Genomic DNA, 25,866 nt, shown 5'->3' with positions numbered 1-25,866 from the left:
TATTCCAAATAACTTTTCCATTCCATAAAAAATTCAGTTTGTAATCTTTCTTCTTCTGTCAGAATCCTAATATCTTCCAATATAATAATATGCATGTCCATTAAAGCATACCATTCCAAAATACATATTCTTCTTTTAATATTCATCATATTATTCACATTTAAAGCCAACACTTTCAGCTTTTAATTGATGTTATTATTGTTTGTATGTCATCATTTACCTTTTTTGTTCTCTTTTACAATTACATTTTTAAATTTTCTTTTCCTCTCTTTTACCATTTCCCCTATATAATTTTTCTTTCCTCTCACTACTTGCCAATTTATGTATTCTTCTTCCCCTTCTCTTCCCCCTAATTTTACCTCTGTTATTATATCTTTCTTGTTGTCCTGTTTTTCTTGTTCGTTTTCTACATTTCTTTTCAAATGCTGAGTCTTGTGTGCCTTCTTTTTGTACAATTTCTTCACAATCTACCCATATACATCCTGTTTTCCCACATTTTTTTACATTTCATATCACATGTTTTTGTTGCATGTCCTTCTTTAGCACAAATAAAACATTTTCATTTATCACATTCACCAATCAGATGGTCATCTGTTCCTCAAAAATGCATGTTTTAGGTTGCCCTCTATATAGCAATAACCCACGCCTGGGTGTGGGTAATGCTGGATTTACCCACAGTTGGCGTGGTTTGGTCCCGAGGCGAGGACCAAACAAAGCCAACCATGGGTAAATACAGCGTTACCACCCAGAAGTGGTTATTGCTATTATACCATGACATTATGTAAGAAAAGAAACTATTACTTTTCTTAAATAATGGCATAGTATAATGCCTGTTTACTGCCCTTCCGCAGATGTCTGGCATCCGGCGGTAGTTTGATGTACTGCGCGCCTGCGCAGTACATCAGGGCAAAAGCAACGGAGAAAGCAAGATCTCTGTTGCTTTTTACTATTTTCGCTATGTTAAATGGGTTTAACATAGCTAGACAGTTAAAATAAGCAACGGAGATGTCCGTTGCTTTTTACTGTCTTATGTTAAACCCATTTAACATAGCGAACAGGTAAAAAGCAACGGAGATCTTGCTTTCTCCGTTGCTTTTTTAAAATGTTCGCTATGTTAAATGGGTTTAGCATAGCGAGACTTTAAAATAAGCAACGGAGATCTCCGTTTATTTTAAACTGTCTCGCTATGTTAAACCCATTTAACATAGTGAGACAGTGTTTAAAGTAGAGTTATACTAATGGAAAAAGTCCGGGCGACCGGACCTTTTTCCATTAGTATAACTCGATTTACAATGTGCACACTGGCCAATCAGCGTGCACGTTTTGGGGGGGTCATGGTATAATATGTAATAAATCCCCTATTACCATTTACCTTAATCAGACTAGGGATATGCACAACATTGTCACTTTCTATTTTCAAAATAATCCCACAAGCCAACCCTCAGTTCATGAACCTCATTCATCACATATTTTTGTTACATCCATAAAATCTTTACATATTGTCTGAAAATGTCCTTTTAATTCATCTTTTTCAGCTTCTGTTCTGAATTGTATTATAACTGCTTGTTTTTGTTTCTCTGTAAAATGCCTGTACTACGTATTCAGTCCATGGATTACAGTTCTTTTTCAGTTCATATTTCTATAAGAAATTTTCCATATACTCAAAAAAGCAATGTTTTCTTCTTTCTTTTTTTTTCTTAGTTTCACATTTTCGTGGGCTGAGCAACCTTGGGTGTACTTGCTATCTGAATACCTTGCTACAAGTTTTGTTTATGATTGAAGACTTCAAAAAAGCAGTGCTTAACTACAAAAGGTAAGCACAGGTAGTGATACAGATATGCATAAGAGAGTTCTTCATGAGCATGCTGCATTTACTAACAAATGTGGGATATGAAGAAATGCTACATTTGTTTCACAATGTTGCTGTATTAAGAATGCTAGTATAACACCAATGTAAACACTGCAGTAAAATATGGTTAATGGCTAGATTAAGCAAAGGAGGAATCTGTGCTACCAAGCTGGAGTGTAACCTGGACAGTAACATAAAATAAATATTCAAAGATGTGCAACCTAATGAATGGAATATAGTCTTAAATAAAAAGTTGATGGAGTGTGTGAAAAACAATAATGCTTGTGAATAAGAGCGTGACTATTTGCTTTCCAGTGCACCACTTTATGGTTTAGCTAAGCACAGGAAGCACAACTCCAAAAGGAAATTCACAACTATGAGTATATAACTTGTTTGTGCAGAACATAATATTTGGTATGTTAGTTAAAAAAAACTTAAGTAGAGACAGATAACTAGAAAAGTGGAACTTTCACAGTGATCAGTAAAACACATAAGCATATATATATATATATATATATATTTGTGTGTGTATATATATATATATATATATATATATATATATATATATATTTGTATATATATATATATATATATGTATATATATATATATATATATATATATATATATATATATATTTGTGTATGTATGTATATATATATATATATATATATATATATATATATATATATATATATATATATATATATATATATTTGTCTACCAGGATATTTAAACTGAGAAAAATTGTTAATTTCCAGTAGAGTTCTAAGAAGGAAAGCCTCCAACTGTATTTTATAATGACATTAACATAAGTATTCAAACAAAAACAAAGTTTGATCCAAATGTAGAAATATATGCAATATTAATACATTAACAGATTTGTTCAGAGTTGTAACACACTTTGAGAATTCCACAAATAAACAAATATGTACAATATAAATTCATTAACAGAGAAGAAGCAGTAACAAACAACAAACAATAAATCTATACAGTTTTATACAGAAATGAACATATAAAGTAAACCTTTATATAAGTAATTGTAATGGACCATTGGCAAATGCATTTAAAGACATTTTGAGTTTCATCACATACTTTTAATATCATTCTCACCTTGCTTTTTAAGAGAATAATATATGTTGAGGAAAGAAGTATATGACCACTTATCATTTTATCTGATGAAGGCTTGCCTGATGTATAACTCACAGATCCTTCTTGTCTCCAGAACTTCCAAGAACTGTCAAAGTGAAGGGTCAACACAAAAAGAATAACTTTGAAACATATCTCTTCCTCAAATCAAAATTGAATAAATACTTCCCACAGTTATGAGAGTCATTTTCATTTCAAGTTTGGGCGTCACCATTAGATCAGTCATTAATGACACTTGCAAGAGCAACTATCACCAATTTGTTTTCTTATCGCATGTGTTTAATGAATGGCAACTCTACAATTTTCTATAAGTAAGAACTGCAAACTGAAATAATTATAATGTTGTCACAATCACTGCATATTGAGAAATCTATCAAATTCCCAAATATACATCAGGGGAAAAGAATAATATAGAAAAGGATGGGGTACTTAATTTCTTTGTGGAATATGAAAGCAAGAGAGTAGTATATTTTCATCCAAACTAACAGGAAATTTATCATTGTGTATCATTACAATGTCTGCCAGTTAAAGACCTGACCTATTGAACAGGTGTGTTAACTCATGAAACAGACTGCTATCTCTGGATATGTTGTTTGGAAATTTAGTGAATCTCAGACTCTACTATGTACAGTCACCCCCTTCAACTTCCAACACCCCCATAAGTTCCATTGTTTAACTTACATTCTATTAACAAAGAAGAAATTGACCATCTTTTTCCACTTTACCTTACCTTTCCACCTTATCTTCCTCTTTGCAGCTGATGATAACCTGCCAGCAGCTTTTCTTCTCATTCCCAAGGTCGGTTGGATTCACCTGAGTCTCCTGTCGGGTCAATCTGAGTCATGTTTAGGGACAGTAATGAGTCTGAGGATACTGCAGCTGGAGAGTGTGACCTAGACCCCAGTACCCTGCACCAGCCTTATGAACTCTGACATGGCTACCTTTAGGAGTGAATGTGCTCTTCTGCACGTTTGACACTCAGCCAGGTGGCATGCAGCTTGCAGTGCAGAGCTTACTCAACTTTTAATGCTACTATTGCGATGAGTCAAATCAGCCACCCCTCCCCCCTTTACTTGTGAGTCACCCCCACCCTTCCCTATCCAGTCCCTCCAGAACATGTGCCACTAATGGAACATGGGTCATCTGGGGCACAGTCAGGGCTTCTTAAAAATAAATCCAGCAAAACCACAGAGGGTTCAGAGAATCAACTGTGCTTTATTAAACTCTGTAAAGATTATACAATTGTACCAATACCTCACATTTTCAACATCTTCTTCTACCAGAGTGAAGCTGTGCTGAGACCAGCATTAGTAGTAGCCAGGCAGTCACCATTCATGTGACTCCCCTCTTTTCATCATTCTTGACAAGCTAATTCTTTATTTTTCAGTAAGTACTGCTTGATTTTATTCTAACTTCAGAATATCTGCCTAAATACTTCATCCTTAAATTTTCAGGGTCTACGTGTTAGTTTCCCCTCAAGTGTTTGGTAGTGCTCTGTACAGACTCAGACACCTTAAGTGATATTTTTTCCTGTAAAAGGAATATATATATAAGGAAGCAACTCCAGTACTTAGTAATAATGACTGTCCCTCCTGGCATGTCTAAAGGTCAGTTCCCTGTGCTTTCTCCTATTAACCTGGTGACCTTGGGCATTCTGAGGCAGTGTACCAACTGCCTCATGTACACAGACAACCCTCTCCTCTTACCTCCCAACACTCAGAATTGTGAGATATATGCTTATATATCCAAATTGAACACCATGACTCTCAAACCAACACCGGAATAGCTGGTCGAGAGGAGAAGGTCAACACCTGCACACACCACATGCAACGCATAGCCCTCCAGCACACCCACCATCACAGATCTCACATAAAAACACAAACCACACACCCACCTTCATAGAGGATCTCAATAGAAATCTACCCAAACAGCAGAAACCTCCAAGGCAGAAACGCACCACAGCACAGCACGAACCACAAAACACAGTGTGCCCCTCAACCTAAGCCCCTAAGGCAAAACAGCTTGTCTAGTACACTAATCAGAGGTGACTTGATAGTGAGGCACACTGATGTCCCACTCACTAGATTGAATAAGGAAAAGTTAACAGTCAGCTATCAGGTGCCAGAATCTGGCACATAACATACGCACTCGGGTCACTTCACAACAAGTACAAGTATGACTCTGTCACTGTCCATGTGGGTGTGAATGACCTGAGAAGCACCTCCCTGGACTACATGAAAAGAGACATGGAGGAGCACTCAGATTATGTTGCCCTGGCAGGTATGACCCTGGCCCCGAGCAGCATCCTACCATCACCTAGAATGATACCACAGTACAAGCAGAAAATGATTGACTTCAACAATTGGCTAGGTTTCTGGTGTCATTCTAAGGGGATCCAGTATCTGTCTGCTTGGAATGACATGACTGACAGACCTCAATGCTTTGCCATAGATGGCCTGCATTTGTCACCCCTGGGTTTCCAGATATTGGCTAAGTCTATTGCCACCCTTATATTGCCTTTTTTAGGTGATGTTCCAAAGACCAAATTACCATTTTTAACAGCTATAAATAAATGCAATCTGAGGGTCATGCTGTTCAACGTTAGAAGTTTAAATCTCAAGATGTACTTGCTTGAAGCACTCCTCAAAATGGAGAGCATCATTTGTGCTGTAACGAAGACCTGGCTTAAAGCAGCAGAAATCACCCCTGCACTACCAGGCTATAACTCATTCCACACCTTTCAGCCCCAGAACATGGACCAAAGCTCCAAAGGCGGTGGTGTCTCCATAGTAATAAAGGATATGCACACCTCCAGATTAGTAGCCCAGCATAACTCATCTGAGATATTTCAGGTGCAACTAACATTGGGTAAGACAGCAATTCAGGTCATAGCCTGCTATAGGTCCCCAACCATGTTCCAAGGCTCTCACTCCACATTCCTAAGCACCCTGGACACTATTAGGGTCCAACCCAACACTCTCATACTAGGTGACTTCAAACACTCCTCCATCAACTGGGAAAACCACTTATGCACCAGTAAACTGGCCCAAAACTTCCTGGAATTCATAAATTCCAATGCCCTGGACCAGCTCATTCTTACCCCCACTAGAGGAAGCAACATCCTTCACCTGGTCATTGCTAACACGGGCAACTGTTGCTCTAAATCAATAGTCAATTCCTCCCTGGTTAGATTCAACCACAAAGTAATCACCATGGAAATCCACATCTCACCTAAGTCCCCTGCAAAGGTAACCACCATGAAAAACTTCTCCAAAGCTGACTTTGGGCTCCTAAAAACAGAGGTGGCTAACTTCTCGGCATCCATGTCAATGGAAAAAATATGGATGACTGCCAAATCATACACCAATGCACTGTAGGAACATGCACATAAATGCATGGAACTAGCCATACCCAACAGAACCAAGACACTCTCCTCCAAAAAAGGAAGCCAATCTGGTGGTCCCCTGCCATTAATAAACTCTACAACAGAAGGAAGCAACAATTGCAGAAAAAGGTGAAATCCCAAGACTGGAAAAACTCCCTTACTAGCCTCAACAAAAAGTTAAGATGCTTCATCAAAACCTCTAAAACCATCTATGAAGGCAGGCACTTAAAACAGCCACAAAGCCTTCTATAGTTATATCAAGAATCTCCACAGCAATACCCAGTTTTGCTCTGAGTTACTGCACAATGGTATCTCCTATACTGAGTCAACAGATTTTGCAAACATACCGGCTGAAATATTCAGTGCCAACTTTACTCCTCTCTTCTTCCCTAAAGGAGCAATCACAATACTGGAGGAATGCCAGGCACCCAGCATTACTGCAGCACAGGTTAACGATGCACTGTCGAAGGCCAAGAATACAGCTTCCATGAGAACTGACAATATCCCTGGATGTGTTTTGCATGAACTACAAAGTGAACTGACACCACAATTGTATGCCCTGTTCAATCACAGACTCACCTCAGGCTTTGTCCTTACTGAATGGCACACTGCTACAGTCATCCTTCTCCATAAAGGGGGGAGCGATTACAGATCCTGGGAATTATCACCCCATTAGCCTGATGAGTCTGATATGTAAGTCTATGGAGCGCATCAACATGGACCTAATTAACAAGGATTTAGGGAATCTCCAAATTCTAGACCCCCACGCAATTTTGTTTTGTGAAAGCTAGATCATGCCTACTCAACCTGGTTGACTTCTTTGAGTCAGTCACCAGAGCTATGGATGAGGGCAAGGCAGTTCATATAGCCTACTTTGATCTGTCCAAGGCCTTTGATAGTATTCCCCAGTCAAGAATTATTGATAAACTCACCAAACTAGACATCAACCCCTATACCACTAGGCGGGTTGCAAATTGGCACACAGATAGTATCCACAGTGTGAAAGTAGCAGACTCCAAGTCAGACTGATGACCAGTCACAAGTGGAGTCCCACAGGGATCGGTCCTGGGTCCTTTCCTGTTTGGCATCTACTTCTTAGAAGTACAGGCCAACACGGAGTGACTCTGGCTGACCAGGTTCGCAGACGACTGCAAGCTGGGAGCCATTATTAACTCTCCAAATTATATAGACATCCTACAGAAAGGCCTCACTGAGACCAATGACTGATGTCGAAACCATGGCCTTAAGCTTAATGCCAAAAAATGCGTCATCATCCCCTTTGGGAAAAACTCAGTTCCCACTAATTACCACATTTATGGGAGCCCACTGAACACTGAAGTTGTTATAAAAGATCTGGGGACACAGGTTAACAGCAACCTCTTCTTCGACCACCACATTGCCACTGTGGTCAGAAAGCCTTTCTATGTGGCACATCTCATTACCAAGGGTTTTGCATCCAGGAAAAAAGAGGTCATCATCTCTCTCTCTACTCTTCCATCATTAGGCCAGTCATAGAGTATAATGCCCCATTTGGCATGCACCTCACTAGACAACTGCAACAGCTGGGGAGGCCACAAAAGTACCTCATGAAGAGGATCCTAGGTCTTAAACACATGTCCTACATGGACAGACTCAAAAAGTTCCAGCTAGTCTCTGTCTCATGTCATCTACTAAGAGGCAATCTCTGCTTGACTTACAAAGTCATATCTGACCCAGCACTATTAGAAATGCGACATCTAAAGAAATCCCAATCCCTCCACACCACATGCTCCACAGACCTCAACCTCATTGCCACAACCAACAGAACATGCTGGAGGGACAAATTTGTAACCCAGAGACTGCCCATGCTATGGAATAGACTTCCCATACATGTCAAGCAGAGCACCTCACTGGCCCTCTTCAAGAGAAATCTTGATGAGTGGATGGGAAATAGAAAGTTCACCCCAGAGATCACTCCAGTGGCTCTCCTTGATAGAGGCACTGGGAACTAACGCTGGGTGGCACAATGCCAGGGCACTTCTATAGGTTAGGCTTGTAAAGGCTCCAATTAGCCTAGTACACACCTATGAACTTATGAACCATAACATTATACTAAGCCACTGGAAAAACACCACATTTAACCCTGTTCCCAATACAAAAATCTAAATCCTCAACAGACTAAGACCCATATCCATCTTTGCAAAGCTTGGAAAAATGTTTGAAAAATGTTTCTGCACACAAATGGCTTCCTAAAAGAAAACATACAGTCCTGCCTAGATAGCTTTTTAATTCAGCACAGTACAGTTTGTGCATTCTGAACTCTGACAAATGGGCAACAGCATCTCATATGGTTAGAAGCTACAGACTTAAAAACACTGATCATATCCACTGCTTATTGACTCACTTCTGCTTGCACAAGTTGATACTAAAGACATTCTCTGCTTCTGGTACCTCAGTATTAGATACCGCCCTTCCAAATTAAAGAGTTCCACAAGGCACGGTCTCAGATACCTTCTTTCCCTTTTTATTTAGAAACATCAGTTATTCTCGATGTATGTTGCATGGCACTGTATAGATTTGATTTCCCCCTTGACATAAAAAACACTTCTGAGTGAATGACTTTAAACTACTCTTTGTTGAGACACAAAGAAGGAAATTGTTATGTGAACTGAGGAAAAATGAGTATTTAGTACAAAACAAACACATTAATCAGCATCACCAAACTAGGGTTTTGTAAAGAATAATACAGAGCCAGTATAAACCTCTCTTCCAACTGCCACTCTCTGTGCTGTCAGTGTCTTACTTGTTTTACAAATATACTTGAATTTAAATCTGCTTTGCAGCATTATATGAAATTTGTGTTTTATAACATTAGCACCCTCTGTTACATTCTGTCATTTATAACTTGAAGATAATGTTTAACTTTCACGTCATTAAAACCCTTGAGTGTACATTCAAAGGTCAGAGGCGATACTGGTCTTTTGGGCCGGTGCCCTATCCTAGTAAATAACTACAGATAAACTATCTCTTCTGCTCACTTCAAAATCTATTTTTGTTTCCTCACATTTAACAATCTACTTTCTTGGAAACAAAAGGCAATCAGAACCCATACATACATTAACCAATGTCTAAGCCAGATCATGTTATAAAATTATTTTCTTCTCACTGTTAAATACAAAGACCATGTGTCAGATTCTGTTTTCTAACATGTTACTTCGCCTGACCACAAACTCAGCAAAAACTTATTTTAAACAGAAAGCACTTAGTTCCATACAGCCCACTCAGACAAGTGATGTTCGGCTTTTAGTTTCTTTAATTTAAAGAGCTGGTGAACATTTCAAACCTCACTGGAAGATCAAAATAAATAAATAAATAATTTTGATTTATAGCATTGCCACCCTCATAGTTTGATTTACAAAATTGCCACCCTCGTAAACCATCACAAGTTGGTAGTAAGCAGTCACCGCACTAGTTGCTAGCCTCCATTTGTGAGTTATCACCCAAGCCAATCATCTGTATCCAGATAGCCATTTGAAAAGCTGCACAATAAACAGAAACTTCAGAAACTCATCTGTGATGTTGTACAGATTTTGCAGGAAACTCCTTTAAAAATATACCTGCAAAGCATGTTTACTTGAAAAAAGCCAGTAAAACAGAGAAAGTAAAGAACATCATCAATGAACAGCCAGATTATTTAACTTACTCAGAACCTGTGTGGCCTGTTCTCTCTGTCATCCAAATTATCACTGACTTTTAACACATAGAAGTGGATTTTTAAGGTCCATAAACTCTGCCCCAAAAGCAAGGGATGGCTTCACAGTCACCATAATACCTTTCAGAATAATTCCATATAACAAATACTGTTGCAACAACAGATCAGTTGTAGAATGCTTCACTTTCTTCTGCATATTGTATCTCAGTTCTGATACAAAATCTTCCATCTTACAATGTTCATTGTCTGCGAACAGTTCCATTGCAATTTCACTCTTACGAATTGCACCATTAACTGCTCCAAAATCAAATGCCCTACTTAAGGGTTGCATATGTTCATTTACATAGGAGCTCCAGATTCTCTGCATCGACCAACAAGTGGAAATTATGAAAATTCAAACAAACTCCATCAAACTTAAAATTACAAACACCCCTTTGGTATTTTATGCCAAATATCAAAACTTCACCAAATTATTACTAACATTTAGCACATAGTAGTGGATTTTATTAAATATAGACAAAAAACAGCAAACTCTTCGAACTAGTGCCTTGGCTTATGCCTTCTAGGTTCACAAAACATTCAAAATGTTATATGTGTGTATATATATATATATATATATATATATATATATATATATATATATATATATATATATATATATATGTGTGTGTATACGGGTTCACTTCATATGACCGAAAGTTCATATGACCGAAGTCCATTTGTCTGAGACCAAATGACTGAAACTTCATTTGACCGAAAACCCATATGACCGAAAACTGATTTGACCGAAAAAGAGCACTGGCAGGTATATGCCCTGTTACCCACTGTAGTGCAACCCTGGAGTTAGAATATATTGTTAGGGGTGTGTGGGAGGCGCAGCATTTGATCAGATATACCTGCCAGTGCTGTTTTTCGGTCAAATGAGTTTTTGGTTATCTACTTTACGTGGTCGACTTTTCACAAAGTTGACTTTCATATGGCCGAGTACATATGATCAACTTTCGAAAAGCCGACCATGTAAAATAAACACAAAAAAGACAACAAACACTTACCTTAAAACTGTTAGCAGGGGGGCAAGCCCCTCTGCACCCCCATGGGGCCTCTGACTTCCACATCCCTCCGTAACTTAAATATACCAACTCCGAGATTGCACTACAGTATGGAAGAGGGAAATTTTCCCATTCCGCACTGTACAGAGATAGCAGTTCCCCATGGTTGGCTTTTCAAAAGTTGATCATATGGTCTTGGCCATATGAAAGTTGACTTTGTGAAAAGTCAATCATGTGAAGGGGACCCATATGAAGCAGATTTTTATTGCCGTGAAAGCGCTTATGTTTCTTTTGGCCTAATAAACATTTGGATTTTTATATTATTATTTTATCCTGTTGCCTTCCTGATTTTTGCATTGGTTGGGTGTGTTCGTATCTACATTTGGATTCACTTGTGTCAAAGTTTTGGTGGTTGTTTCTTGGATTATTGGATTACTGTCTTTACCTTTTTGCCTTATCGTATGAAAGAAACAGAGATGAGCATATCAGGGGCTCAAGGAGAAGTAGACCTGGATTCGCGATTGCAAGGTGCTCTATTGGAAGTACCAAATCCACTGTTGCAAACTGAATTAGTGAGACTCCAACATGATGAAACTGCTAAAATGAATGATGATTTACAGGTACGTACTTTAAAAAGAGACTTGGAAAATGACTTCTTTAAATTCAAATGCTTGCAATGTCAAAGATACCATCTGGAAGCTTGTCTAAAGCTTAACATAATACCGAGAGGTCTAAGAATACTGATTATGCCTACTTACGGCAATTCTTACCCTGACCTCTTAGCTAAGTGGCAACAAATTAATTTAAATGCAAGCAAAGCTTATATGCAGTTGATAATTGATTTTTTCATGCCGACAGAAACTACACTTTCTACAAGTATAATGCAACATCAACATGAACTTTCAGCTGTCTGTGGGCATGATTTAACTGAACTGTTTGTAAATGAGGTCATAGACAAAGTCTCAAGATATGAAGTTAAATTACTAGATCAAAAAAAGAAGAAGTTATCTAGAGACTTGTTTGATTTTGAACACCAACAGGTCTTTGCTTGGCCGAAACCTTCATACAGCAATAATAACAATAGTATTGATGTATCTAATGTACTCACCAATTATCATCGTAACATTCAGTGCAGAATCAAGAACAGCTAAGGGATGTCTTCCATACTGGTTCTATTAGACAAAAGGAGAGACATTTGCATCAAAGAGATAGTTCTACTCCCCATGTTGTACTAACTGAATTAGGTGAGCCGAACATTTTGAATAGTGAAAATGCTCTGCTATTGGATCAGCAAGCAGACAAGGAAATGCCTTCACCGGCAAATATGAAGTCTGTTTATTCTACACCTTTGGAAGCTTCGACTGGTGAAGCTTCTAACTTATTGACACTTGATGGATCCTCGACGGACTGCTCAGTACGACATAAGATTTATAACGAAGCTAAAGAGAGCAATACTACGCAGGGTTTTCCCATTTTACCACTTCTGATCCATTTAGAACGGAAAGGTTTGGCAGAAAAAGAGATTTACAGGGGACAGAAGCACAAAAAAGCGCCGAATCAACAGCAATATACACAAACCCTGAAGAAGATGTGGGGCAAGGAGATTTAATATGGAATATCCCCCAGTACCAGCTTTCTGCTCATGAGGTATCTTTATTAAATAAAGGTTTAACCTTTATACCTACGTCTTTCATTGATGTTAGTGAAGTGGTTATTGCCATTCATATGTTTGCCAGGAGTTTAATTTTAAAAACTATATACAATGATGCAGTGAGGACTGAACCCAATGAACTGAACACTTTTAAAAAGAAAAGTTTTTATGTTCCGCCTATGCTTTATAACACTGAGACTTTCTTAAAAGCATGTGAAAATAATATTTATAATAATAGTGTCTTTCAATGTAATGATTATGTACACAATCTTACTAAATATGAAAAAGTAGCACTTCATAAGCTTAGGGATAATCATGAAATTGTTATTAGACCTTCAGATAAAGGGGGTCCTATTGTTGTTATGGATGCTCAGTATTATTTTTCTACCATGGTAAATATGCTACAACAGGATAGCACTTATCAAGAAATTTCAATAGATGTAGTACATGATATGCAACATAGGATTTTTTGTACGTTGGAAGAATGTCTACATATGGGTTTAATAACCAAGGAATTTTTAAGTATTGCATTGTTGAATTTCCACTTATACCCAGGTTGCAAGGGCTACCAAAATTCATAAAAATGCTCTACTCCTGCCATTTAGTCCAATAGTTGCTGGATCTAATTGGTTAACTGAACCTATATCGATTTATTTAGATGTAGAGTTAAAGAAAGTGCTATCTAATTATGATTATGTACTAAGAGATACTGAACAGTTCTTAACTAGCCTTTATGACACTACAACCGGAATAGATAATTTTAGTGATATTATATTGGTTACTCTTGACGTGGTTGCCCTATTTACATCAATTCCAAACAATAAAGGGTTAGATATGGTGAAAACCTTAATGATAGAACAAAAATTGGTGGATAAAAATAAAGCAGATTTATTATGCATGCTGTTAGAAATAGTCCTTGATAATAATATTTTTCTATTTCAAAACATTTGCTATAAACAAACTACTGGCATAGCAATGGGTACCAGCTGCACCAATACATATGCCAACTTAGTAATGGTAGCCTGGGAGCTAGAACATCTACTATCAACCCCCCAAATAATATATTATAAAAGGTTTGTGGATGACCTGTTTATTCTAAGGCAGGGTGATGAAATGTCTTTACTACAATTTCATGAGAGAATTAATAATAGTATTGATTTTTTAAAATTTACCATAAAATATTCACGAGAAAATACAGACTACTTGGACATCACTGTCCTTGTTAAACAAGGTACCTGTAACAGTATGGTATACAGGAAACCCTGTTATAAACCATCTTATTTACACAGGGACAGCATGCATAATCCTAGAGTCTTTCATAATATTGTGAAAGGGCAAGCAATGCGTACTTCAAGATTGTGCTGTAATCAGGATATATATGATAAAGAATTAATTAAATTGAAGACAAATGTTGTTAGAAGAGGCTATGATGAACTTGAAATTAATAGAATGTATAAGCAAGTGGACTTACAAAGAGGAGGTCAAGCTAAACCTTATTTTTCATATAGACCAAGAGATTTTCAGAATAAAAGTTCTAAAATAGTACCTAGCAAATTACCCATTATTATACCTTATGCCATGAATGTGAATGAAATATAACAGATTATAGCTCAAAATTGGCATAGTCTGTTAATAGATGACCTTACTGCAAGTATAGTGGGTAGACAACCGGCTTATGTCTATAAGAATAAAAAATGCTTAAAACATCATTTATGTTATCCCACTAGTCTGACAGAAAGTAGAGATGTGATGTGGTTAGGTACAAGAAAATGTGGTAAATGTGCACAATGTCAATACATTGATGAATCACGATTTTTTAGGCACCCTGACACTGGTTATTTATGGGAGCTAAGAAACTCTAGTACTTGTACATCAAAAAATTTAGTATATATAGCTACCTGCATGGAATGTTATTCATTCTATGTAGGAAAGACTAATCGTTCCCTTCGTGAACGAATTAGGGATCATATGTATTGTACATCTAAGGGATTCATTTACAGTGCCCTAGCGAAACATACTTTATATCTAGGAGAGAATCATCAGTTTCTCTTTCAAGTACTGCAACTACAAGAAATAAGCGAAAGAATGGGTGACTTAGTTAATAACACAGAAACCTTAGAGAGTAAATGGATTTTAAGGCTAGGTGCACATAGGGAGCGTGGTCTTAATGACACAGTCCCTTTAAAACCTATACTAAAAAGTAGAAGGCTACAATGAAATTAATTATTTATATTTACATTTATATTTATATTGATATATTATCCCATTCATTCATATACACTGTTGTTAAGGTATTTTACTGTTTAATATCGGATTATATATTGCCCTTATTGCTAGGTTGTGATAGTTATGTTTTTAATGCATTTTACTGAGCACTTCGTGTTTAGGATTCAGGCTATCAGATGAAATCTACTTTTAAATGAATTGAATGATTATCAGCCTTGCTTAATTGATTAATTTATTAATTGATCATTTTAGCTTAACTATAGGCTACCTTTTAATTGTTTTAGTGTTTCAGCTACTATTTAAGTAAGGAATGAAGGATTTTTGAATATACGTCTGATGAAGCGGATGTTTATTGCCGTGAAAGCGCTTACGTTTCTTTTGGTCTAATAAACATTTGGATTTTTATATTATTATTTTATCCTGTTGCCTTCCTGATTTTTGCCTTGGTTGGGTGTGTTCGCATATATATATATATATATATATATATATATAGTTATAAACACACACACACACTCACACACACACACACACACTTAAATCAATTATACTTAATTAATTCATTAATTAAATTCAATCAACAATTTATTCCAAACTAGGAAACCAGAAGCACTTAAAAGGATTAAAGCAGGTACAGCAATTAACTTTAGAACAACTAGAAAGTTTTCTCCAGTGATGTCTTCAACAAAAGGGCAGCCCCTTTTAATGGGCATTTCATTAACTATTCATCAGACTGTTGTTTGAATCAGTCAAACTAAAACCAAAGTACTCACTCAAGAAAATGTCAAGGAAGGAAAGCTGTAATGAGGCTAGTATAAGCCTGTCCATTGGTATTGCTGAGGCTTGTCCTCTTTCAGTTAAAGTAGAGCAGTGAGGTTATGAGTTGTTAATGAGGTGCTTCCTGTTGTCCAGGGTTTGATATAGCACGGGAAAATCACAAATCCATTATTCTTCGTGGTATTTACTTTATGGGATTTTACTGCAATACCTATATTCACTGCTGGTCTTTCAATGTGGTCTTCTTTATACATTAAAATCAAGATACTTCTAAATAACCTATAATTAATTGTAAATAAAGACAGTGCAACTAATCTGCTTTTATAATCTTTAACTTGTGTTATGAATCTCATATAAAATCCCTGTATCTATGCAAGCCATATGATCTGCTCAGTATTATAAGAGCAGAATTCTGTGCAATACTCTATGTGTGGTCTAACCACAGTTAAGTGCAGTGAAAGAATTATAGAAGCAGCCCTGCTGACAATTAAGCATAATTTATTTTTTACTGCTTTATAGCAATTTCTAATGATTAAACTGAGGATGTCTCCAAACATAAGGCCTTTGTTAACCAGCAGTTCAAGATGTCTTACTGTGGTCACACTATTCAGAATTGTACTGATTAATGCATAAGGATAAGCAAAATTAGAGGGGCCAGAATGTACAACCTTAGTTTTATTAACATTAAAATTGATGTGTTTTAATTGTGACATCTTTGAAGGACATCCATATAGTTCTGCAATATGCCATAGTCTTCTAAAAAGTTTATAATAGTACTCACTCTGGTAGCATTGGGAAACTTGCTAGCTTATATCTTGTAAGAAGAAAATCAGACATAAACATGGAAAATAAATGAGGGACCAAATTGGACTCATGAGGGACATGCTCTTCTAGACCTTTGGGTCTGATAAAATAATTTCTACTCTGACCTTAGGCATTTTTCCTTATAGCCATTCCTTTACCAAAATAATGATATGAGAGTTAAGATTAGCTGTTCAATATTATTCAAGATATGAAAGTGAGATGCTAAGCCAAAGGTTTTAGCAAGAGCCACTTAAATCATGATCTAAAGCTTCTTATACTAATTGATAAAAATCTATCAGGTTAGTAAAACATGACATTTCTTCCATGAATCCATGTTGGTAAATGTCAAGCCCATTATAAATAGTCTGTGTTAGGTAATTATACTATGTGCATTCAAAGCACTTCCCCAAGATGCAAATCTAACTTATTAGCTAGTAATTGGCAGTAGATGTTGAAAAAAAAACCTCTGCTGTATGACTACAGTTATAGCATCCCACCAAATTGGTGGAACAGAACCTTTAGTCACTGTACAAACATGTTCCTGCACCCATCATTTATTAATCTAGATCCTTAAACAAAAGAGTAGCAGGCAAGTTCTTTGTATGTACAGATACTCCACCACCCTTTCTGTTACTTTGAAATTGATAATTGCCACTAAAAGACTATCAAAACTAGTGATCAATTAGTTTCAGAAAACCATGTTTCGGTAAATATAACATCATATACATCTCTGTCTTCTCTTACTTCAAGGTCAAGAATTTTGTTCCTCAAACATCTCCCATTAACCATAAAATATGTGATCCTATTTCTAGCTTCAGTTATTTTTCTCCTCCTTTTATTTTTTTCCTGCTAAAACGTTTCACTACAACCCTAATCTTACTAGATAAGTGTCTATTCCTGGGTGATTTAAATGAAACATACCCCAACTAAAAAAAAAATCTTCTATGTGACATACTCTCCCAAGTAAAATATGCTCCCTCACAGATACTAAACTAGACCTTCCACTGATGTTAGTAAATTGCCTTTTCCTCTTCATTAATGGTGCTTTAAAAATGGTGCTGGTAAGACATCATTGATGGGTCTGAATATTAGCTTTTCCCTTAACCACGTTATTAATCTTATTTCATCTTCAAACTTTTCTAAGTTAGTTTTTCCAACATCGTTTTTTTTCTACCAGCAACTATCAGTGTCACATTTGTTTTCAAGGGAAATTCTTATATCTTCCATTCTTGCGCCACTCAAAACAGAAACTGTAATGCTTTCACATACCATTCCTGGTGACACATTCTTAATACCTTTAAGTAATGAGTCACCTACAATCAAAATTTGTCCAGTTCTACTTTAGCAGGTGAATATTTTCTGCTAAAATCTGATGACTGAATACCTATTACTAGCAAGAGAAGAGGAAAACACACTACTTTTTAGCACTGAGACTAGCCCCCCCCCCCCCCATAGCTCTTCTTTTATCTCCATGAGTTTGGAGACTTATTATCAGTTTAATCGTAAGAAACATCACTTAAATTTCTTTTTGTACTGCAGTTGCTGATAACTTGCAATCATCCATCTAAGTCTATAACTTCACCCAAGTCCATATTTTCAGGAAATGTCTTGCTCCTCCCTTACCTGGGTTTATTAAAATCATTGGAATCAGTCTGAGAATTTATGTCTACTATCCCTTTCATGCTGGTCATCTGTATCTCCTTAATTTTTTAAAATTTTAACTACAAGAAAAGGGAGAGTTTCATTAGTATCCAGTGAGACTTGAGTAAACACATCCACTTTGCTAACTATTTTATCTATTCTCACAGTCAATTTACATTTACTACAAAAAGAATTTATATGAGGCACTTTACCTCTTTCTTTTTACTTGTGTCAGGACACCCCCAAAGAAACCCTAAATCTCACACTTGGCCTGATACAATCCCTCAAACCAACTACACTATAATAAAAAATATTCAAATGTTTTCTTTTGTATCGAACACTGGAGAAAGAACATATCAATTTTTGAAAGCATTTGTATTTATTATTTGTTTTATGAATTTCAAAAGGGAAAAACACAGAAGACCTTCCACATAAGCTGGTATACGCTTACCTTGCAACTTGAGTTTCAGTGAATTGATACAAATCATTGCTATACTTCCGCAGGATTTCTATTACATTGTTACCATACCCATTTAAATGTGAAAAATACAATTTCTTAATACTTATGTCAAAGTATGAAAGAGGAGCATGATCCTGTTTAACCAAAAGGAGTAAAGTCATACTACCTGTGCTTTTTTGACACTCCCAATAGCATGGGGTACAAAAACTCCAAATGGCCAAAAGGAGTTTCATAAATAGATGGTCGTAAACAACATTTCTATATACAATATCTATAAGACAATAATGGGTTCAGTTCTTCCGTTCTGTTTGAGATAATGGGATAAAGCTACAGCTCTCACTCCTGGGTGAAGACACATGCCCCTAGATGCCATAAATGTTAGCTAGAACACAGCTGACTTCCTCTCATGGGCTAATAAGAGCACACGCCCACCACGAAAAGACATAAGCAGAAGTATCACTATATCATAAGTAATTTTTTTTATTTATATACTGTAAAATAGTTTGATTTCTAACAGCTGTTAATCTTTCTTCAAAGAACATGTAATGATGGATATAACTGCATAAAGAACGTCTTTTCTACATGTTCCTGAACCATCACAAATAATGTGTTTTTTGTCTTTGGGATCTTTTCTCCCAAGTCCTCAACTGAAAAGGGGTCTTGAATACCCAGCTAACATTCCCAGTAAACATTCATCAAATAAATAATTATGTACATGAACAAGCAAATGAATAGATAAATAAGCAAATAAATAAACATATCTGACTCATGAACATATGCTCAGATGTACACCTTAATCATACCTACTGAATTAAGAATGACCTGCCTTTATCCAGACCTCTACCTTCGTTAGCAAATGTGTCTGTCATCTGCTGTTCTAATTTCCATTTCCAAAGCTGTTATGTTGAGTGTATGAGAAAGACAACCCCTGTAGAGAATACATATGCAAATTCATACAAACTCCGGGGATTAGTTTTATTACCACTTAAGCCAATCATTTAATAAGTATGGAAGCTTTTTTTTTTTTTACAATATAGAATATATTCATTGCCCAGTGTACCTAGATTTTAGAGTCACCCTTAAATTTTGACTCAAAATATTTGCTGTGTCCCTTCAAAAATAGATAATTATTTTGAGAAAAGGTGGTATGTTTATTTATGTAGTACTGTATTTATTTGCTGTATGGTAACTAGGTACATGGACTAGTCCAGAGATACTTTTAAGCTGTGACCCATATGGAATCAATAGGGAAATTTATACAAAACTCTGGGGCTTAGCCATATAATCACTGCAGCTACAGATTTCTTTTACTTCAGAAAATACATTGTAATTCTCATCTTCTTTTTTTGTATAAATTTCCCAAGTTTATAGTACCAGTATTTACAAAGTGTTCCTAATCTGGAATGTTTTTAACTTTATTAACTCCATACAGTATATTACATTCACTTGCAATCCTCATACGTGGTGCACTTCCTACTCTCCCCCTCACCATCTTGGTGTTCCTTAGGATTTCCCACTATATTTTTCCTGGTATGATTTTCATTCTATTAACATTCTAATGCCTCTTTGCATGACGTTTTCATTTTTCCTCTTTTTTTCCAGATGCAGTCTTCTTTCATTATGCCCCACATACAGAATTCCAAAGTATACTGTGCTTCCTTTTGAAATATGTCTCCCCAAATCTCCTGCATCCAGACTTCATATGCCCACTCACAGTCACAAAAGCATCATTATTGCCTCTTGATTCTAACACCTCCATCATCTGCTATCCTCTATTCTGCCTTCCTTTACCAATTTCATGGGGGTTAGATATCATCTATGCAGTAGTTTCAGTTCTTGATCTCTCACGTCATGTTCTTTCTGCTGGTGTCTCACTGCCTATATTTTCTTCTGCAAGTAATCTGCAACTGCTTTCCATCCTTCCTCCATTTTCCAGTTCTTTATCATTCTCTGTCACTCTCCTTCAGCCTTGTCCCTTCTTTCCATTAACACTTCATAGAGCAATTTGGTCCTTTGTCTCTGTAATTTCTACTATTATCCAGGCTGACATTCTCTCTCTCTTTCCTACCTGTTCCTTTAGCTTGTTGCCCTCTCTGTATAATTTTGTAGGTATCCCTGAGTACCAAGTAATTTCACCACTGGGCCCCTGGTATTCTGCATTTTGGTATTAACTCTTTTCCCTCCATCCTTGTCTCTGCATACCAAATCCTCATCTTGAGCTATTCCATTTCTTTTCTAGATTTATTAATTTTTTTCCAATCTCTGCCTTCCAACCTTTCCATTTCCCTTAGTTTTTTGAGGTTCCATTCACCCCCAGCTATATGCATCCCAGTTATCTTACTGCTACTTCATTTAATAAGCTTCTCCACATCTCACTATAACTTACTCTTACTGTTACTTCATTTAATAAGCTTCTCCACATCTCACTATAACTTACTCTCTATTGCTTAACCTCCTTCTCTTCTGCTTCTATCCAATATAACCAATGAATGATGATACTTATCAGTGCATATGTTGAGATATGTGTGAGCTCCTAGAAGGGTTGGGTCCAGCACAATGCAACCTAGGCAGCTGCCTGGGGCCCAGTTATGGACAAGGGGCCCCACCAAAAAAAAACTGTCACAGCCACATTCCACAACCCTGGTTAACAGGGCCCACTCTGCTGCTCTGTTGTGAAGTGTGATGACAACTCCAGGAAGATGATGTCATTGGATTGAATGTAAATGAACTAGAGAATTCTTGATGTTGCTTATCAAAATAGAGGAACAAAAATATTGGTGCAATGTTGCCTGCTGTGGCAGTAATTGTTTGAACAATAGATCCAATTTTGCACCGTGAAGATCTGATTTGCAACACTGCACCCATTGAATTATTGGATCCAATTTGTAAGGAGGATCTGATTTGACCTGCAGACCATTGTTTCAAAAAAAATTACCATTTCATGATCAAAATCAGAATGGAACAAACTGGTGTGTGCGTGTATGAAAAGGCAGTTTGGCAGGACCTCCTAAAATTCCACTGATGATTGCTGTCATTCACTAATACAGTAATACACATATCACTTTCTACATATTTATGCCCCTATCAACATTTTTAAATCTATTTCATCTTCTTCTTCTTCTTCTTCTTTCAGCTGCTCCCCTTAGGGGTCATTACATCAGATCAACTGTTTCCATTTCCTCCTGTCCTCTGCATCTTGCTCTGTCACACCAACCACCTGCATATCCTCTCTGACCACATCCATAAACCTTATCTTAGGCCTTCCTCTTTTCCTGTTACCTGGCAGCTTCATCCTTAGCATCTTCTTCCCAATATACTCTGCATCCCTCCTCAGCACATGTCCAATCCAATGTAATCTTGCCTCTCTGGCTTTGTCTCCAAACCTTCCAACCTGGGCTGACCCTCTAATATACTTATTCCTAATCCTGTCCATCCTTGTCAGACCCAGTGCAAATGTTAAAATCTTCAACTCTGCCACGTCAAGCTCTGACTCCTGCCATTTTGTCAATGCTACTGTCTCCAACCCGTATAACATAGCTGTCCTTTTTTAATCAGCTTGTTACTCCAGGTAAAATGCTGGTCCTCAGGAGCACTGCCTAGATAAGTGACTTGCTCTGGTCTTTAGGAGCACTATATGGTTAAATGGCTTGCTTAGAGTCACTAAGTAGACAACTACAGATTGAAAGAGTCAAATCTTTAACTCCAAGGAGCAGCTCATTAAGAACCCAGAAGCTTTATCTTTTTAACTAACTGCTAGACCATTGGTAACTTCTTTATTTTCTGGAAAATCATTGAGGATTATTGCAGTCAGTCAATAATGCCAGTCATTTGATTTGTATAGTTCTTGTTCAGAAAATGCCTGTACATGCAGCGCATATTGTTCTGTTAACCTTGAATTAGAATTGCCTGACACTTAAAGCTCTGAACTGGTAAGAAACTGCTTCTTGTAATTAAAGTAAAGGGTTTGAATCTTTCTACCTCTGTTTGCCTACAGTGTGACTTTGATCAAGTCACTGGACGAAGCAGTTCCCCTCTGTTACCCTTGAAAGAGCAACCCTCTCTAGTAAGTTTACCTAACAACCAAATAAAATAATATGTAAAATGTGTCTGCTCATTTTTTTGGCTTTGTCCAAAATAACTTAACAAAGAAATTAAGAGGCATTTTTGTCTGCTTCTCGTAAAATTTGAGGCATTCTGGCAAGTTGTTATGAATTGAACTAATGACAGGAAAATGAGGCTCAGACTTTGCATCATTCAGAAAATGCTTCTGAATGCAAAGTTTGTTAATCTAGCAATTTCTTAGTATGTAAGAGAAATAGTTATAATCCAGTCCTCATTTTGGGTATTTGATTCTTGAGCTAAGAAGCTGGGTGGATATGGGGAGTGCAATCAGTTGCACTGTATGGTGCAAATAATAAGAAGTTGAAATACAATTCTAGGTCTTTATTTATGTATTTATTCACGTATTTGATCTCAAGCAAACATCAGGGGTGTATGCAGTCATGCAAGGGGATTGTAATTGATGGTTGCATGTGGGTTACCCATTTTGTGTGCATGTGTGTGTTTATAAATATATGATTTATACATCCCTGACAAATCTCTCAACTGTCCAGATTTTTGCAGAATGTCTAGATGTTTGCCACATGTTTTGATCTGTCCCTCTTAAACTTTCTGGTTTTATGACAAATCACCAAGGATTTAAAAAATTAAATAATAACACACACTTGAGTTTCTGACTTCATATCCTTCAGAAAATAGGTTCATAGTTTCATAAGTTGGTACTAGGCTATCGGCCCTAGGGCCTATACAAGCCTAGCCATAACAGTTCCTTTGATATTTCTTCCCACAATATTTATTTCCCTGGACCCCTGTCTAGCAGGCTGCTGACATGATCCCCGGAATGTATTTCCTATCTCCCATCCATTCATCAACGTTCCTTTTGAGGCAGGCCAAGGAGGCTCTCTGCTTGACATGTATGGGCTGTCTATTCCAGAGTATGGGGAGTCTCTGGGTCAGGAACCTATCCCTCCAGCATGTCTTGTTCATTGTGATGACAAGGTTTAGATCACTGGAGCATGTGGCTCTGAGGGATTGGGAAGTGGAGCATGTCCAACAGCTCAGGGTTTGACATGGCCTTGTATGTTAAGCAGTGATTGCCTCTGAGTAGACGATATGCCACAGAGTATAGCTGGAGTTTTTTTAGATGGTCAGCATAGGGCATCTGCTTTAGGCCTGTGATTCTTATAGTGAGGTATTTCTGCGACCTTTCCAGCTGTTGCAGATGTCTTGTGAGGTACATACCAAACTGGGCATTGTACTCTATAATGGGTCTAATGAGGGATGAGTACAGTGGGACAATGACCTCCTTTTTTCTGGATGAAAAGCCCTTAGTGATGAGGTGTGCCACATAGAAGTATTTCCTGACTGTTGTGGTGATGTGATTATCGAAGGTGAGACCACTGTCCACCTGTGTCCCCAAGTCTCTCATCACACTTTTGGAGTTTAGTGTACTGCCACCTATGTGGTAATTCATGGGTACATGTTTTTTCCCAAAGGGGATAACTATACATTTCTTGGCATTAAGCTTGAGCCCATGGCTCTGGCACCAAGCATCTGTTTCTGTAAGGCCCTTATGTAGAATATCCACTTCATTTGGGGATTCAATAATGGCTCCCAGTTTGCAGTCATCTGCGAACTTTGTTAGCCAGAGTCCCTTAGTTTTGGCCTGTACTTCAGGGAAGTAGATGCCCAACAAGAGTGGTCCCAGGATTGAACCCTGAGGTACTCCACTTGTCACTTGTCTGGACCTGGATTTGGAGTCGGCTACTTTTACACTCTGGATTCTGTCAGTAAGCCAGTTGTCAACCCATCGAGTGACATAGGGATTTATGCCCAGCTTAGTAATTTTATCTATGATTCCAGAGTGGGGGATGGTGTTGAAGTCATTGGCAAGGTCCAGATAGGCTGTGTGGACTGCCTTACCCTCATCCACAGCTCTAGAGATTGATTTGAAGAAGTCAATCAGGTTCAGGAGACAAGATTGGCCCTTCAGAAATCCAAACTGGGTGGGGCCCAGTGTTTGAAGGTTGCCAATGTCTTTGTTTATAAATTCCATGATAATGCGTTCCATGCCCTTGCAGATCAGGCTCGTCAGACTGATGGGACAGTAGTTCCTGGGATCCAAGATGGATCCCCCTTGTAGAGTGGGTAATTTTAGCTGTGCGCCACTCACTGGGCACAAAGCCTGAGGTGAGGCTATGATTAAACATCTCACATAGGTGAGGTGCCAGTTCATTTTGTAGTTCATGTAGTACACAGCCCGGGATGTCATCTGGTCCCATGGATGCTGTATTCTTAGCTTTGGAGAGCGTGGTTTCTACCTGTGTGGCTGTGATTACTGGAATTTGGCAATCTTTTGGTATTGAAATGGGCCCTTTAGGGGGTGACAGGGGGTGAAGTTGGCACTACATCGATCTGCCAGGATATTGGCAATATCCTTGGGATCAGTATATTTAATGCCATTCTGTTGTAGCTCAGAGCAGATCTGAACATTGCCATTTAGATTCTTGACATAACTATAGAATGCCTTTTGGTTGTCTTTGGAATCTGGGATTTTCCTCTTTTCTGCAACAGTTTCTTCCATCTGTTGTATAGTTTGTTTATGGCAGGGGACAACCAGATTGGTTTCCTTTTTTTAGAGGAGAGCGTCTTGGTTCTATTTGGGATGGCACGATTCATGCACGAGTGGATGTGCTCATACAGTGCCTTAGTGTAGTATTCAGCAGTCGAACTTTCAGATCCCGTCTGCATGGGTGTCATGAAGTTTGTCACTTTTGACTTGAGTAGCATGAAGTTGACTTTGGAGAAGTTTTTTATGGAGGTTTCCTTACTGGGGGGGGGGGGTGGGATGTGGATGCCAAGGGTGATTTGCTTATGGTCAGACCTGACCAATGAGTGGGTGACCACTGGTGTGGAGTATCCATCTCCCATGTTGGTAATGACCAGGTCTAGGGTATTGGAGCCCCTGGTGGGACAATGAATTAGTTGATCCAGGGTGTTGGAATTTATGAATTCCAAGAACCGTTGGGAAAAGGTGTTGGTACCCGAGTAGTTTTCACATTTAATGGCAAGGTAGTTGAAATCACCCAGTATTAGGGTGCTTGGTTGTATCTTAATATTTTCCAGTATG

The 25,866-nt window shown here is 37.6% G+C and overlaps 1 protein-coding gene across 2 annotated transcripts in view; it reads left to right on the top strand.

The window, feature by feature from the left end:
* Positions 1 to 25,866, top strand: part of LOC122798604 (ubiquitin carboxyl-terminal hydrolase 47-like) — a 766,891-nt gene that overhangs the window by 67,648 nt on the left and 673,377 nt on the right. For both annotated transcript variants that reach the window (XM_044067681.1, XM_044067680.1), the window contains exon 3: positions 1,702 to 1,813. In XM_044067681.1, the coding sequence (XP_043923616.1) occupies positions 1,773 to 1,813 (41 nt within the window). In that variant the 5' untranslated portion in view covers positions 1,702 to 1,772. The remainder of the gene's footprint in view (positions 1 to 1,701; positions 1,814 to 25,866) is intronic.

Source organism: Protopterus annectens, chromosome 3.part1 (assembly GCF_019279795.1).
Source record: "Protopterus annectens isolate FY-2018-M chromosome 3.part1, PAN1.0, whole genome shotgun sequence".
Lineage (NCBI taxonomy): Eukaryota > Metazoa > Chordata > Ceratodontiformes > Protopteridae > Protopterus > Protopterus annectens.
Note: the sequence above shows the minus strand (reverse complement) of the source record. Positions and strands in the feature narration are given on the sequence as shown.